The 16,263-nt window shown below is 42.8% G+C and overlaps 1 protein-coding gene across 1 annotated transcript; it reads left to right on the forward strand.

The window, feature by feature from the left end:
• Nucleotides 1-6,412: 6,412 nt before the first annotated feature.
• Nucleotides 6,413-12,242, forward strand: LOC141129706 (olfactory receptor 51E1-like). The gene is made up of 2 exons (XM_073617799.1): nucleotides 6,413-6,602; nucleotides 11,464-12,242. Exons 1-2 carry the CDS (start codon nucleotides 6,413-6,415, stop codon nucleotides 12,240-12,242), a joined length of 969 nt encoding a protein of 322 aa, XP_073473900.1.
• The last annotated feature ends 4,021 nt before the right edge of the window (nucleotides 12,243-16,263 follow it).

The raw sequence follows: 16,263 nt of genomic DNA on the forward strand, positions 1-16,263 counted from the left end.
TCTGCTTAGGGGACAGGAGCCACACTGGGGCAGAGATTCTGTCAGCTCTGCAGGGGCAGGCTCAGAGGTGGTTGACGCCACGCCAGCTTCAGCCAGGATTGGTTGTATGCGACAATAGCACCAACCTTCTCTCTGCCCTCCGACAGGGACACTTGACCCATACCCCATGTTTGGCACATGTCTTGAATTTGGTGGTGCAGTGGTTCTTGAGCAGGTACCCAGGCTTACAGGATCTCCTGAGGCAGGCCAGAAAAGTCTGTGGTCATTTCTGCCGGTCATACAATGCCAGTGCTGGGCTGACTGACATTCAAAGGGAATGCAACTTGCCCACCAACCGCCTCATTTGTGACATGCCCACCAGGTGGAACTCAACGTTGGCAATGCTGTGGCGGCTGCACTCACAGCAGAGGGCCATCAATGAGTACCTGTGTGAGTATGGCACCAGGACAGGGTCAGGGGAGCTTGGCTTTTTTTCGCCACGCCAGTGGCTACTGATCAAGGATGCATGCACTGTCCTGTCACCATTTGAGGAGGCCACGAGGATGGTGAGCAGCGACAATGCATGCATCAGTGATACTGTCCCACTTGTCTTCCTGTTGGAGCACACGCTTTGTGGAATAATGGACAGGGCACGTGAGGCAGAACAGCGGGAGGAAGAGGAGGACTTCCTTACCTCTCAAGGCCCCCTTTATCCAGATAGCATTCCTGTGGGCCCGCCAAAAATACAGGAAGAAGAAGAGGAGGAGGATTGTGTCAGCATGGATGTAGAGGATAACACTCAGAAGCAGTTTCAAGGGATGGTTTTCAGTCCCCAGAAACCCAAGGAGTTGTACGTAGTTGGGAGGAGGTAGTTCCTGACAATGTCATCCTCAGTGACCCAGAGGACTCACAATTGAATGCTTTTGCAAACTTACACTGCATGGACTCCCTGATTCTGCAAAGCCTGTGAAAGGACCCTAGGATTCGTTGTATCAAGGAGAGGAACCATTACTGGCTGGCAACCCTTCTTGATCCATGTAACAAGGGTAAGGTTGCACTCATCCTGCCTTCGCAGAGGGAGCAGAGGATGAAATATCTTCAGGAGGCCATGAAGAAAGGTTTGTGCAATGCGTTTCCAGACCCTGGGATGTTACAATTTCCTGGTGCTGGACAACGTGTTGCTGAGGCTTCGTTCAGTCAGAGGAAGAGTGGTGGAGAAGGTGGCCGGCTGACCGATGCCTTTAGACAATTTTTCAGTCCTCAGCGCCAAGTTCTGATTGGTTCAAGCAACCACCAGCGTCTGCATTACATGGTGCAGGAATATCTAGGGGCAAGAGCAAACTTGGAGACCTTTCCACCAGACCATCCACTGGGTTACTGGGTCTTGAGGATAGACCACTGGCCAGAACTTGCTCAATATGCAATTGAGCTACTGGTCTGTCCCGCATCCAGCATTCTTTCTGAAAGCACATTCAATGCTGCTGGAGGGTTTGTAACGCATCATAGAGTGCGCCTGTCCACAGACTCCGTTGTAAGGCTCACATTCATAAAAATGAATCAGTCTTGGATCAGCAGCAGCTATCAAGCACCTGATGCTGATGTAACTGATTGATTTTTGTATGGATGTGGGATCCCTTGAAGACTGTCTATGCTGAGATACTATCCTATTCCTCCTCAATCTTGATGATGCTATGATCAACAATATTTTTGGTTTAGGGCACCACCACCACTGCCTAAGGCCCAATTTTATTGCCCCTGTTTAACAGGGGCATGTAATTACAATTTTTGATCAAGTACTTCACAGCAGGGCCCATTCCTGCACCCAACAAGAGTATCTGTGAGAGGTTACAGTGTTGTGGCACCACCACCAACACTGTCTAAGGCCCAATTTTTCTGTCCCTGTTTAACAGGGGCATGTAATTACAATTTTTGATCTAATATTTCACAGCAGGGCCCGTTCCTGCACCCATCAAGCATAACTGTGAGGGCTTACAGTGTTGTGGCACTACCACCACCGCCACCACCAAAGGCCCAATTTTTCTGCCTCTGTTTAACAGGGGCATGTAATTACAATTATTGATCTAATATTTAACAGCAGGGCCCGTTCCTGCACCCACCAAGAGTATCTGTGAGGGGTTACAGTGTTGTGGCACCACCACCACTGCCTAAGGCCCAGTTTTTCTGCCCCTGTTTAACAGGGGCATGTAGTTACAATTTTTGGAATAATATTTAACAGCAGGGCCTGTGTTCCTGCGCACAAGAGTAACTCTGAGGGGTTACAGTGTTCTGGCACCACCAACACCAAGGGCCGAATTTTTTGCAGAGTATATAGGGCAGGCCGTACAGTATATATACTTCTGTTCTGAGTATATAGTGCCTGGGGGTGCCAACGCCATTTATTTTTTAAATTTGGGTGCGGGGTTCCCCTTAATATCCACCTAGGGGATACCCCCCAGGCACGATATTTAAAGGAATATTTCATTTTTATTGTTTCACTTTAAGCATTCTTAAAATCACTGCTCCTGAGGAAACTTCAGTTTTTAAAACTTTTTTTGCATTGTTACATATCCCCTGGGGCAGGACCTGGGTCCCCAAACACTTTTTAGGGCAAAAACATGCATATAAGTCGTTAAAATTAGCACTTTTGATTTTTCACGTTCGTGTCCATAGACTTTAACGGTGTTCGCGTGTTCGAACAAACCTTTTTGCATGTTCGGATGTTCCGGTGCGGGGAGGGGGGGGGGGGGTGTTCGGCTCATGATGATAAAATGATATGATAAAAAGCTGCATTTGGAGGCCCTCTATTTTTTCTATTATAAGAGGGCTATAAGAGAGGCTAAAAAAAACTGTTTCCGGGAGCGAATCAGGGAGGCAGCCAACAGCACAGCTGAACTCTTTAAGATCTCTTCTGAGTTAACCCACCCGGAAGCTTCCATCTCTGCTCCTAAGGAGTCACAGAATTGGTGCTAGGAGCTTGCCAACTTCTTTGTCTCTAAGGTTAAGACCATTAGAGATAATATCATCAGGCCAGAGATTGTGCAGGAGGACATCTGTCGAACAGTGATGGCCCCTGGACTGTCCTGTTTCCAACCGGTAACTGCTGAACAGGTGGTTGAGGTAATTGCCCCTTTGAGACCATCTTCCTCCCCCCTAGATGTCTGTACTGCCAGTTTGGTTAAAGAAACCGCTGTTCTTCTTGCCCCCTTTATTGGGGAGATAGTTAACTGCTGCTTCAGGACAGGCACCGTCCCAGGCGTTCTGAAGCAGGCCGTGATCTTGGCCCTGCTGAAGAAGCCAACCTTGGACCCTGCTGTCCCGGGCAACTATAGGCCGATTTCCAACTTGCATTTTGTGGCAAAGGTGATGGAGCACTTGGTGGTTATCCAGCTACAAGCCTATCTTGAGTCCTTCTACCTTTTGGACGAATTCCAGTCTGCATTTTGACCGCGTTTGATACCATAAACCATACAATTTTACTGAGGCGGATGAGAGCAGTTTTGGGCATGAGTGGGTCGGCTTTGGTATGGGTGGCCTCTTTTTTAGAGGGCAGAGTTCAGGTAGTCAAGACTGGATCCTTTTACTCTAAGAACACCGCTTTGGACTGCAGAGTGCCACATGGTTCTGCCCTGTCTCCTCTGCTGTTCAATATCTATATGAGGCCTCTTACCGACCTCCTAAAGATCCACGCCGTCCAGTACCATGTATATGCAGATGACACCCAGGTTTACCTGAAGATTTCTAGGAACCAGCCGGCTGATGCCACCCTTGCCATCTGTCTGGAGGCCGTCAACATATGGATGTCCACCAATTTTTTGAAACTCAATGGTGGAGAAACTGAAGTAATCATCTTCAGTGATCTGGCTATTCCTCCATATATTCTGCCTTGGCCTTCCTCATTTGGTTCTGCTCCGGAGGCAGCCTCCCAGGTTTGTGACTTGGAACTCGTCTTAGACTCAGGTTTAACCCTGGTCCCTCAAGTAAATAAGGTGGTCAGTGCATGCCACTGGCAGCTAAAACTCCTGAGGGTGTTGTTCAAATGCCTGGATCTACCGGACAAGAAAACCGTCATCTGTGCCATGATAGGCAGCTGCCTAGACTACTGCAACTCATTATATCTGGGATTGTCAAAAAAAATAGTGCAGAGGCTTTAACTCATACAGAATGCTGCGGCAAGGCTACTTATGGGCATCCCTTTGAGGGATCATATCACCCCAGTTCTTTGTGCCTTGCACTGGCTGCCGGTTTACCATAGTACTCTGTTTAAAGCAGGTTGTATCATGTTTAAAATCATGAGAAGCTTTGCTCTGAGTTACCTCTGTTCACGCTTCCACAAACGAGTTCTGGGCAGATCACTTAGATCGAGCAGAAGAGACCTCCTCCACAGCTCTGTGCCTAAGAAGACCCCTGGTGGTCCCACCAGGGTGCCGTACTGTGGAATAGCCTCCCTGCCGAGCTCCAGGAGGCCCCTACCATCCTGGTCTTTCGCAGCAAATTGAAGACTTGGCTCTTCACACAAGCCTTTCCTGCGTAGCCTTTCTGGTTCCATTTTTCATGCTGCTTTCCTGCTGCTGTCTCCTCCTAGTCCCTGGGTTTCTCCAGGGACTCCGCCAAGTGCGTCGGGACCCTTCGGGGTAAGAACGTGCTATATCAAGATATCTCTCAACTCAACTCAACTCATCCCTAGGTGGAGTGAAGTCTTGCAGAGATTTTGTTTTATGACACACTCGATCAAGAGCATGGTTGTGTGTCTTGGGACTGTTTGCCAGGGTTGTAGCAGGCAAGAACTGGTTCTGCACTTAGAGAGAGGAGCAAGTGTGTCCAGGGAGGATGACAGTAAGTTGTTGTAGACAGAAGTGGCCAGCTCTGGGCAGGACAGGGGTGCGATATTTCATAAATGAAATCAGCAGCAGAATGAAGAAGGGACATGTTTTAGTATTCTGGGTATTGCATTGATTTATGTACTGGGCAGGAGTGCATGATGTATTGTTTTTATGTTTTATATGGTTTGTTAATGTAATGAGTAGGATTGAAATGTAGTTGTGAATTTTTTATTTTTTTTTGCAAAGACAAAAAATCATATCTTATTGTATCATATAGGCTCTTATTGTAGCACCCTCTAGTGTGTGCTATCTGTAAGGTAGGTTTGTTAATGTAGTACATTTAGTTTGGCTCAGGGCTAACCCTGAGCTGTGAATCTGGGTCAGGGTTAAGTGAATCAGGGCTGGGTGACTCATCCTGACAGCTCCTCTGGTTCCTCCCCCTGTTCTAGAAAGTTGAAGAAACATCTAGGACTAGTGGGTGGAGGTTAAGAGGTGCTGTTTGGAATATTCATTAGGGCCTCAGCAAATCCCCAGTAAAGGGCTGGCAGAGGGTAGGTTCACCTCATAAATTGGCATGAGCCATGCCAGCAAGGGCAGTCGTGTAGAAGATGGAGATATAGTGCTGTGGAGACTGTCGGTGGCCCTCTGGGGTACCCCCTTGTCTGGGGGGGGGGCCTTGGGCAAGGACTCGGGTGCTGGAAGGATCCTGCCACAACACACAGAGGAAGCCCTTCCTAAACCCACAGTAGCAAGTGTGAGAACAATGTGAGTAGAGCAGCACTACTGGGGGCTTACAAGGGTGGAGATTGCCAAATGTAGCCAGTTCTCCCTGAAGGCTGCGTTGTGTCAAGTCTTCATTCCTTGCCTGGGAGATCTCCTACAGAGTCAGCCGGGTGAGCTGGTGAAAGTCAGTTTGGAGGACTGTGAAGGAAAGTTAGCCTGGAGGACTAGAGAAAGAGGCAGCTGCAGTCAGATGGTTTGGCAATGCCTGAAAAGGTGGTGCTGGGGCCAGTAGCCAGAGGAGGGAACGAGTGCAAGCTGATCACTGTGTACTACTACACAACAAGGGACTCAGAGTTCCTGTCTGCAAAAGGCCATTGCGAAATATGACTGTGCCTGTCAGATTCATCTACGCTGATCCAGCTGGAGTCTTATCTTATCCTATCTTTTATGATTGTGCATGATTGAGTTATCGATAACATCAAACCAACAAAAGAGTTTTACACTCATACCATGCAAAACTATGGTCAGTTCAATTTGTAATTCTAAATTTCTTTTCATGTTTCATTTTTTTTTCAGGTTTTATTTTTTATTGGGAAAGCTTGTTAATTTTATCTTCACTGATTCATTCCATTTCTGACACTAATTAGTCCATCAGCGGCAGCTGTAACAGATGTGGTCCACTGGGAAGACTTGGATGCAGTGACTGTGATAGTTTCTAAATCTAGATTGTAAGTGAGGTGACAGCTTTATGAAACCTATAAAAGCCCAACTAAATTCACGAGGAAAACAATTCAACAAATGTCGCACTAATATCCACACGACATCTATGAATTACGTTTTTAAAGCTTTCAGACTGAATAGAACATTTTAGGAAGACATAAATCCAAGTCATGAGCTTATCTCCGAAAAATGTCTCTGTAACCAACTTTGTTCTGGTGGGGCTCATTGAGATTGAATCATTTCGATATGTATGTGCTGTTTTGGCTCTTGCATTATTTACAGTCACATTGTTTATGACTTCTATGATTGTGTATGTAACCTGGACGGAGGAAAGCTTGCATGAACCTGTAATGGAAATTTGTAAGTTCTGTATATAATTGTATTGTATTTTGTATGTATTGCACACTGCCCTCACTGTGCACACGGCACTAATAATGTTTTCAGTAAATGTTTACATTCTTTTGAGTCCTGATTAGAATAAGCCTGCCTATGTAACGCCCCTTGTTACCATAAACGTACAATTGTAATATTAATGTGATACCTACGTAATCATGTGCATAAAAACCTTCAATTGCGTCATAATAAAGCAGAACAGTAATTTGGAAAGATGCTGAGCGTATCTTTTGTGTCTGTTCCCTACTGCAGTAGATATTATTAATTTGGAACCACTAATCAATATGAGGATAGGAGTTGCCTATCATCAATTCAACCGAGTCAGCATGGCGAGCTTTGCCTTAGGAGGGGATTCCAGGTGACCCTGAGTATCCGAAACGAGGAGCTTGAGACGATCCGGGAATTTCTGATAATCAGCCGGCTGAGGTAAGCCTTTTGCTTACATTTGAGTTATCAGACTTCCTTGATCGGTAAGGCATTTTCGGGACAAAGGGTACCTATTTTACTCCCCTTAATCGAACTGTATTGATTGGTGGTTATATGTTATGTTGTCCCTGTCTATTGTCCATCGGAGTGTTATAAATAAGAAAGGGAAGAATAGTACTGTTCACAGGTATATGTAGTACATCTGCTAGATAAAGTAGTTTAGAGGCAAGAGGGTATAGGCACAAGTAGAGAAGAGAGAAGACTGGCCAGTCATTATGGGCATTGAATTAAGTAAGGGAATGAAGGGTAAGAGACCCTCAAAAATGCCCAGCGCAAGAGGAGCGCTACATATGAACCAAAGGTGCGGTTCCGCCTATACTGAGCCCCTAGATTAATGGTTAGAGTGGACAGGGATCCACAATGGGTAACTGGGTTACCAAAGTCCACAGGGACTAAGAATCGTGCAGAGTAAACAGCTAGAGAAACAGCTATCTATGTGAGCAGGATGGATCAAGGGTGACATTAACACTAGACAGAAAGGGACATTTTCATGTTAAGTTGTGGGATGAATTTGGGGTCAGGCACTACAACTATTAGAGTCAGAAACAGAGAAATGAGAATTAAAACAGAATACTTTATATGTTGTCAGAGAGGGAAGATGGGATGAGCACTCTGGCTCCCCATCTGATCATAGAAGCTAGATATAAAAGTTATTTAAACAAAATAAGGAAAGCAGAATTTAGGCAGGGAAATATTAAAGAGTTAAACGAAAGTGAGAGAATGATATGCATGTGTTGTGTACAAATGGGAAAAATGTAAGCGATTTTAGAGAGATATTGGAGTATGCGTGTGCGAATGCTGGGACCTTTAGTTCTATTGCTTGTGTGTGTCATGTAGGCAGATGTGACCCCCTCCTTTGTGCTCTCATGAAAGAAATGTGGCTGGGATGAGAGGTTAGTGATAAGCTGGAAGGACATCATGCCAATTCCAGTTTTTTAGACAAAACATTTATAACAAAATGTGCCAGGTTAACGAATCTAATGGTAAACAATGTGATCACAATTATTTTGAATCTGTTTTCCAAACATGGTAAAATGAAGGTTACATTTAACCGTGTATTACACAAATTGAATATCCTTTGATAGTGGAAACAGTGCATTTAAAAAAGGGAAATTAAGTAAAATTAAGTAGTAATGAGTATTAATTTCTAATATGAGTTTAACAATTATATAGATATATTGAAACTGGTTTAGACAACCTTTGGTTGGAAATGAAATCCAGGTTAATGGGGAAATTTGTAATGAATGGGATTAGTTTAGATTAAGTTAACAAGTTTGTAAAAAGATTAAGATGAGGTTGTTATTTGGAATAAAGCTGCCATAATATTTAACAAAGCCAAGATGGATGGGATACATAAGAAGTTTTTCTACAAAAATGAAATTTCAAGGTTCTTGATAATAACTTGATGTCAGTCCATGATGTGAGAGTTGTTATAAATAAAATTTAAATATAACAGACCCATCACATCAAGTCCACACACCCTGTTAGGATAGATGCCACCTGCAGCCAGTTGTTTTATAGTTTTTGATGCTTTCTGGTCCATCATACAGATTGTTGGTCTTTTTGTTTTTATTTATTTTTATTTTTGAAATCCAAAGCAGAATGTGTGGATTGTGAAATGATGTGCCCATTTTTCTTGTAAGTGCAGTGGTATAAGCAGAAGAATAGTTTTGGATTTATGGACATCTCTGCATGACCGCAGGGTATTGTTATCATTTATTATAATATTGCCAGGAAAAAGTTGTCTTTTGAAACATGAAACTGGAGTTCTTACACAAATAGTGTGATAGAAAACAAGCCATTGTAATATATTTATGCAAGCTGGACCCAGTAATGAAGGGTTCACCCCGATATATCAGAGCTGTGGCTTTATGCAAAGGTGCTATTAGACAAAGTTAGATATTGTTTTGGTCAAACATTTAATTTTTAATGGTCCGACATTCTGTGCAGCAAATATACAGCTAACTAAATGTTTGTTTAATGAAAGGTTTAAAATATGAGTTTGTTTATGTACAAATCTAACAATGAAAAACGCGTACATTTATTCAAAAGAAAGGAAAAGACACATGTGTTAAATTGATGGTGTAGGAATCAGCTGCTGTGAGCCCAGTGCGGGACACACTCCCTGAAGACCCAGATATTACATTTTTTGTAGATTTGAGTATGCAGTTTATCACCCAGAAGGATACTCTGTATTCAAAGTCATTGGATCCTTTTTCCCCAGCTCAAGAAGCAGAGCTCCATGTTTTAGCAAAGCCTGTGAGCTATAAAAAGAGTATATATTTATATAGATAGTCGAGATATAGAGAGCTTTTGGTTCCATTTGAAGGGCCAGAAGTTTGTTTTTACTTCGGCAGGTAAACCAATCAAGCATGCCAAGTTAATTTTATCGGCTGTTTTCAGCCTTCCAGCTTCTTGCTGAGGTAGCCATATTAACTTTCACACATGGAAGCAGACCAGGTGACTAAGGATGCTGCATTTACAGCCCCGGACACTTGATGGGTCTGTGCAACGCACAGATTCCACCCTAGTTCTGGCCCAGTATAGCTGGGATTAATAATTCAACTTTAAGGACCCCAGAACGAGAAGAACAAGTGGTCCACAGGGGGCAACTTCTTATGAAACAGGACTTTGGAAAAGGTGATCATTTATGTCTGCCAGCCACTCTTTTCCCTTCAGCTTGACACATGGACCGTGTCATCAGTCACAAGCAGTTATGGCTGCCTTAGTAAATGAGCATGGGATAGAGCCAGGGTTCACCACAGTTGTTTTACTAACATACCACTTCTTGTTTTACCTGTTACCAAAGGTGTTACCAAAAGCTGAACATCCCTCCCAGAGATTACAAAAAGATATATCCAGATGCCCAAGTCAGGATCTTACGAGTATGCATTTTGTCTGTATGGACATGTTTTTTGGATGTCCAGTGGCAAATGCTACTGCAAAGGCCACAGTAAAAAGTGTTATCAGAAGTAGTTTGTAAGTACAGAGTGCCAGAAAGTACAGAGAGTAACAGAGGAAATCATTTTTTTTTTTATAGGAGAGTCCTTACTAGAAGTTTTGAGGTTTTATTTTTACACCCCCCCACTGTCTACAATGTAGTGGACAAAGTAGAGTAAGAAACTAGAAAACTTTTGCCTGAATGTTTTCTTATATTTTATGAAGCCCCTAAGGGGGATGTTGGACTCTCTCCCTATGGGATTTGGTTTGGGAGTGTGTTACTCACTTGCTTATATTTTGTCTCAGCAGCTGAAGTCCTCCATTCAGATCTCACAGAGAATGCTGATGATCTTTTAAGGTTTTTTACAAACTCATTTATGTGTTTTCTCCCCAATTCCAGATCCTAAAAGTTTGGAAGGATCTAAAACTAAAGCCAGGTGACTTGTGGATTGTTAAGAGACATTTATATATAAGGAAATGTTTGGAGACTCAATACAGCATCTATTTCATGTACAGTTTTTGCAAAACTTGAAGGAAAAGTCACCTGGATCCACACCAGACACTGCAAAAATGACTTAATTAAAGAAATCTCTGAGTTTGATTTGTTTCACTCTTGTCATCACAGTCTAGGGTACTTTTTGATTCAGTTACTTTAATTGTAAGGGATATATATATTTGAAAAATAGTTTAGCCATGTTGAAGTCATATTTGTCTTTTGTACGTCTTCCATTTTATGTAGAATTGTCTGTGTTTACATATGCTGATAAGTCAGCATGCCAACAATTAAGCTAGAAGGCCATTCTGGCCACAGGAGTGTACAGCCAGTACTCTGTAAATATGTCTTATCAATCATTTGTTTTTCACAATGAAAAGTCATTTTGTAATGAAAAAGTTGCTCAGCTATTATTTTCTCCACAATGGAGTTTTTTGCCTCTTTGGCCAGGACTACCTCCACCTAAGCGTGTGGAGCTTCCAGGTTAAAGGTGATAGCAGATATGGTTAGTGATCAAAATATTGATCAAAAGAGGGGAGACTGTAATGGAAATTTGTAAGTTCTGTATATAATTGTATTGTATTTTGTATGTATTGCACACTGCCCTCACTGTGCACACGGCACTAATAATGTTTTCAGTAAATGTTTACATTCTTTTGAGTCCTGATTAGAATAAGCCTGCCTATGTAACGCCCCTTGTTACCATAAACGTACAATTGTAATATTAATGTGATACCTACGTAATCATGTGCATAAAAACCTTCAATTGCGTCATAATAAAGCAGAACAGTAATTTGGAAAGATGCTGAGCGTATCTTTTGTGTCTGTTCCCTACTGCAGTAGATATTATTAATTTGGAACCACTAATCAATATGAGGATAGGAGTTGCCTATCATCAATTCAACCGAGTCAAACCTATGTACATCTTAATATGCGTCTTGGTTTTGAATGTGATGTTGGGGAACGCATCATATTTTCCCAAGCTGGCTATTGATTTGTTATCTGGATGCTCTACCATCTCATTCGTAGGATGTCTCTGTCAATCTTTCTGTATAGAGCTTTGTGGAACTAATGAAATATTTACTTTTACGGTAATGGCATATGATCGATATCTGGCTGTAGGCAACCCTCTGAGATACCACACTCTCATGACCAATGCTAAAACGCAAACAATATCACTTGCCATATATGTTTACGTGGTGGTGATAATAATTGTGGATACATTGTTGACATTAAGGTTAACTTTTTGTGAGGTAAATGTTAACAATGTCTATTGTGAGGTCATGTCTCTACAACCGCTTGCTTGTAACGATATAACAGTTAACGTCCTCTATGGAACAGTTTTGGCCTTGTTCAATACGATTGGCTGCTTGCTTATAATAATCTACTCTTACATAAGAACAGTCGTCATCTGTCTGAAACTTTCTGCAGAATCCTTACAGAAAGCTATACATACATTGATAACTCACATAGCGGCCTTCTCCATTTATATTGTAACCCTATTATTCCTCAATTTCAGGTACAGTCTAAGCACAGGTTCTATATCAACCAAAGTAGATATTATTATACCTTTGATTGGTACTAGCATAGCTACTTCTGTAAACCCTCTGATCTACGGGATAAGGACCAAAGCTCTCAGAGAAAAAATTGTATGCAACCTGTATAAAATTGTTGGCAAAACAAAATAATAAAATCAGTTTATATCTTCTTCCTCAGCAATCTTACCATTGTAGAGATGTGTTATTTTTTTACATTTATTTTTACCTTTTTGGGGTTCTGTAGGGAAAAAATGGCTATAGACCAGCCTGTTGGAGTGTGCCTGTTAGTGTACTCTATGCATGGACAATACTGTCTTAGTCACTTGCTGCTTGAGCTTGTTCCATCCGGGTGTGTTAGAGAAGCGCCATTCTGTGTTCTGAGTGTTTAGTTCAGTGGCTTGATGGGGGGGCTTATAAGTTGTCTAGGAGGGTATTTAACCGTATGCCGACTGGCTCACGCCGAAATACGTCGGCAGAAGGGTACGTACAGGCATATTAACGTACCTGTACGTTGCCCTTTAAGAAGCGGCTTGCGGCGCGTGCACGCGCCCGCAGTGAGCTCCGTGAGTGTGATGGCGAGTCCCGTGCGAATACCCGCGATCGTCTCATGGAGAGGAAGAACGGGGAAAAGCTGATGTAAACAAGCGTTCTGCCTAGTGACACTGACATCTGATCACAGCTCCCTGTAATCGGGAGCGGTAATCAGTGTTGTGTCACGCACAGCCCCTCCCCCCCACAGTTAGAATCACTCCCTAGGACACAATTAACCCCTACAGCGCCCCCTAGTGGTTAACCCCTTCACTGCCAGTCACATTTACACAGTAATCATTGCATTTTTAATCGCACTGATCGCTGTATAAATGTGAATGGTCCCAAAATAGCGCCAAAAGTGTCAGATCTCTCCGCCATAATGTCGCAGTCGCGATAAAAATCGCTGATCGCCGCCATGACTAGTAAAAAAAAATTATTAATAAAAATGCCATAAAACTATCCCCTATTTTGTAGACGCTATAACTTTTGCGCAAACCAATCAATAAATGCTGATTGTGATTTTTTTTAACCAAAAATATGTAGAAAAATATGTATAGGCCTAAAGTGAGGAAAAAAATGTTTTTTTAGATATTTTTTGGGGATATTTATTATAGCAAAAAGTAAAAAATAATGCGTTTTTTTCAAAATTGTTGCTATTTTTTTGTTTATAGTGCAAAAAATAAAAACCGCAGAGGTGATCAAATACCACCAAAAGAAAGCTCTATTTGTGGGGAAAAAAAATAAGGACGTCAATTTTGTTTGGGCGCAATTGTCAGTTAAAGCGACGCAGTGCCGAAATGCAAAAAGTGCTCTGGTCTTTTTCACCCTAATGCATTCTCTGCATTGAGCTAAAATACCTTGTGTGTACAGCCCCCACTTTTACTTACCCGATCAATTTCGATCCAGCGTTGTGCATGAGAGCAGAAGCTCTTTGTTCTTTCCCTCCTCATTGGCTCAGAGACAGCAGCAGGAGCCATTGGCATAGCCAGAGAGGAGGCAACAGAGGGCTGGGCTGGGTCGCACTCTGTGTGTTTATAGACATACAGAGCATGGCTCAGGAGTGAGCTCACATGAGTGTCCCCCAAGCAAACTGCTTGCTCTGGGGCATTTGCTGGGGTAGGGAAGCCAGAAGAGCTGGCGGGGGGGATCATACACCGCTACTTTCTTCATATGGCTTTTCTCTTTATTTTTGATGTTTGGTTGTGTGTATGCAAATACAAAAATTTTAAAAAGTTGATGTGTGTGTAAAGGTAGGCGTCCCAATCCTTTTGGCCTAGGGATTTCAGTGCTGCAAGGATTTCCCCTACCGGCTGCAAAGGATGTTCTCTTTTAGGTCTAGAGGAAGAAAACTGCAGCTGCACCCAAAAAAAGAGGTCACGAGTGACCGGTTGAGTGGAAAGTGGAAATTAAAGTGGTTGTAAAGCATATATCCAGTGAAGTGACTGGCCGCGGGTGATACACAGAGATGAAACATACCCTACATAAGTTGTACTTGTCTGTCTACAGCCGTTTTCCCCCTACAGCCATTGAAACTGCAGAATTTTAAAGCTTTTCTGAGAGTTAAAAAAAGGGGGGCAGAAAATTGATGTTACACCCTGTAGAGCTCAGTGACGAGAGCTCTGAGAGCTAATTGGAGGGAAGAGACATGCCCCACTCCACACAGAGCTGAGGCTGTCAATCAGCTGGAGATCCGTCCCCTGTCACCATATTTCTCTCAGGGTCAGGAAAACTTGTCAGAAGAGACTCATGCTGATAGCAGAGGAAAGAAGCAGACAGAAGTGACACTTAGTGCTTTTAGTTGAGACAATTACACACTGTAGAGGGATATGCTTTGTTCATATTCCAAGTCTGAAGTTTACAGCTATTTTAAGGAACTAAAGAAGGGTAGGAATATCTAGCAGTGAAAGTGAGAATTATATACCTAATGCCGCGTACACATGAGTGGACTTTCCGGCAAACTTTTCCGGCGTACTGGAGTCCGTCGGACAATTCGATCGTGTGTGGGCTCCAGCTGACTTTTTTTTCTCAAAAGTTTGCCGGACTTAGATTTGAAACATGTTTCAAATCTATCCGATGGACTCGAGTCCGGTCGAAAAGTCCGCTCGTCTGTATGCTAGTTCGACGGACAAAAAGCCACGCTAGGGCAGCTCGCCCGCTCGTGTGTACGCGGCATTACACCCTGCTACAATTCCCACCCTGCAAAGGAATGCAGTCCCTGACATTAAATGACATGAGCAATCAAAAAGAACAATGTATATACACAGATAACCAGTAAACAGTTCAAGTAAAGTAATCAGAGTACTGGGCTGACATTAGTCCCAACTATGCCTGATTTCGAAAGGACTGTCCCTGGTTTGAAAGTCCCTCTGTCCCTCTTTCCTCCTCATTTGTCCCTCATTTTGGCCTGATCCATATAGTTGTATATAAAATGCACTATTTATCTTTCAAATAGTGTTACCCAGTGCTAAACCTTTCATCCTAACTCTAAATCGTTTGTAAATTTCAAAAGCCAGTATAAAGGAATAGTAGTAGTAAAAAAAGCACTTGTGGGTTTAACTAATAATTTTTTTTGGTATAATTCACCTTTAAGGGGGCGTGGCAAGGGATGTGTCCTGTGCCTACACACTTTTGCTAATAGGTGTCCCTCGTTTCCATCTCAAAATGTTGGGAGGTATGTTAGTCCCCTCATAGTTCACCTGATCAGGCATGCTTCAGTGTCCTGGAACTGTACATTTTCTTTAGGAGGATCTGATGTGCTTGGACTACAAGTTTCTCTGTAGGATGGTCCATTCCAAGGCTCCTTTAGTTAAAATATCCTCATTGCTGTCCATCTTGGCAGAAGGTGGAAATATGGGGACGGGTGCAGCCCAAAACAAGTCAATACTTAACACACATGGTAAAAAGAACTCACCGCTCCAGGTGTAACCGATACGCCCACTGGAACACACACCTGAGTGCTAGCCCTGGCTTGCCTCTGTGGTAAATTTTCAAAATAAGAAAGAGCTGTACCTCACGTGGGCTCCAAGTAAAGTTTATTGGAATATGAAAATATCCAAAATGACACTAGAGGACACCAGCAGTGGTCAAGGTAGATGCGTTTCACACAGCAAAAATGTTCTTAATAATTAAGCACATTTCTGTGCTTAATCACGATTAATGATTAAGCACATTTCTGTTGTGTGAAACATTTCTACCTTGACCACCGGTGTCCTCCAGTCTCATTTTGGATATTTTCATATTCCAATAAACCTTTTTTGGAGCCCACGTGAGGTGCAGCCATTTATTATTTTGACACTGAACACACATTGACAAAGCAGGTTACGGTGCAACTGTTTATAAAGTCTATCTGGTTCCTCGGACACAAATGCTTTCTACTTGAAATGAGTACACCAATATTTGGCAGGGGGGTTATCATCACTCTGTAATGGGATAGGAGGCCCATGGCCCTTTTTTTGATCTCTGGGTGCTTTGTGTCTGAAGAGTTCAACAAGCATTAACAAGATACTGTAGTTGACTCTTTGACTGTCCAGTCACCAGTGACCAAGCTTCTCATAGAAGGAGGGAAACATTCCGTTCATGCAGAGCTTTCCTGTCCACAGCTATGGAGAGGTGTGTGTTGGAGGAAGCTGGCAGATGACTT

Source organism: Aquarana catesbeiana, linkage group LG02 (assembly GCF_042186555.1).
Source record: "Aquarana catesbeiana isolate 2022-GZ linkage group LG02, ASM4218655v1, whole genome shotgun sequence".
Classification (NCBI taxonomy): Eukaryota; Metazoa; Chordata; class Amphibia; order Anura; family Ranidae; genus Aquarana; species Aquarana catesbeiana.

Coding starts and splice junctions, on each gene's coding strand:
- LOC141129706 (XM_073617799.1), top strand. CDS start 6,413: ATGAGCTTATCTCCGAAAAATGTCTCTGTAACCAACTTTGTTCTGGTG. Junction 6,603..11,463: donor TGAACCTGTAATGGAAATTT/GTAAGTTCTGTA, acceptor AATTCAACCGAG/TCAAACCTATGTACATCTTA.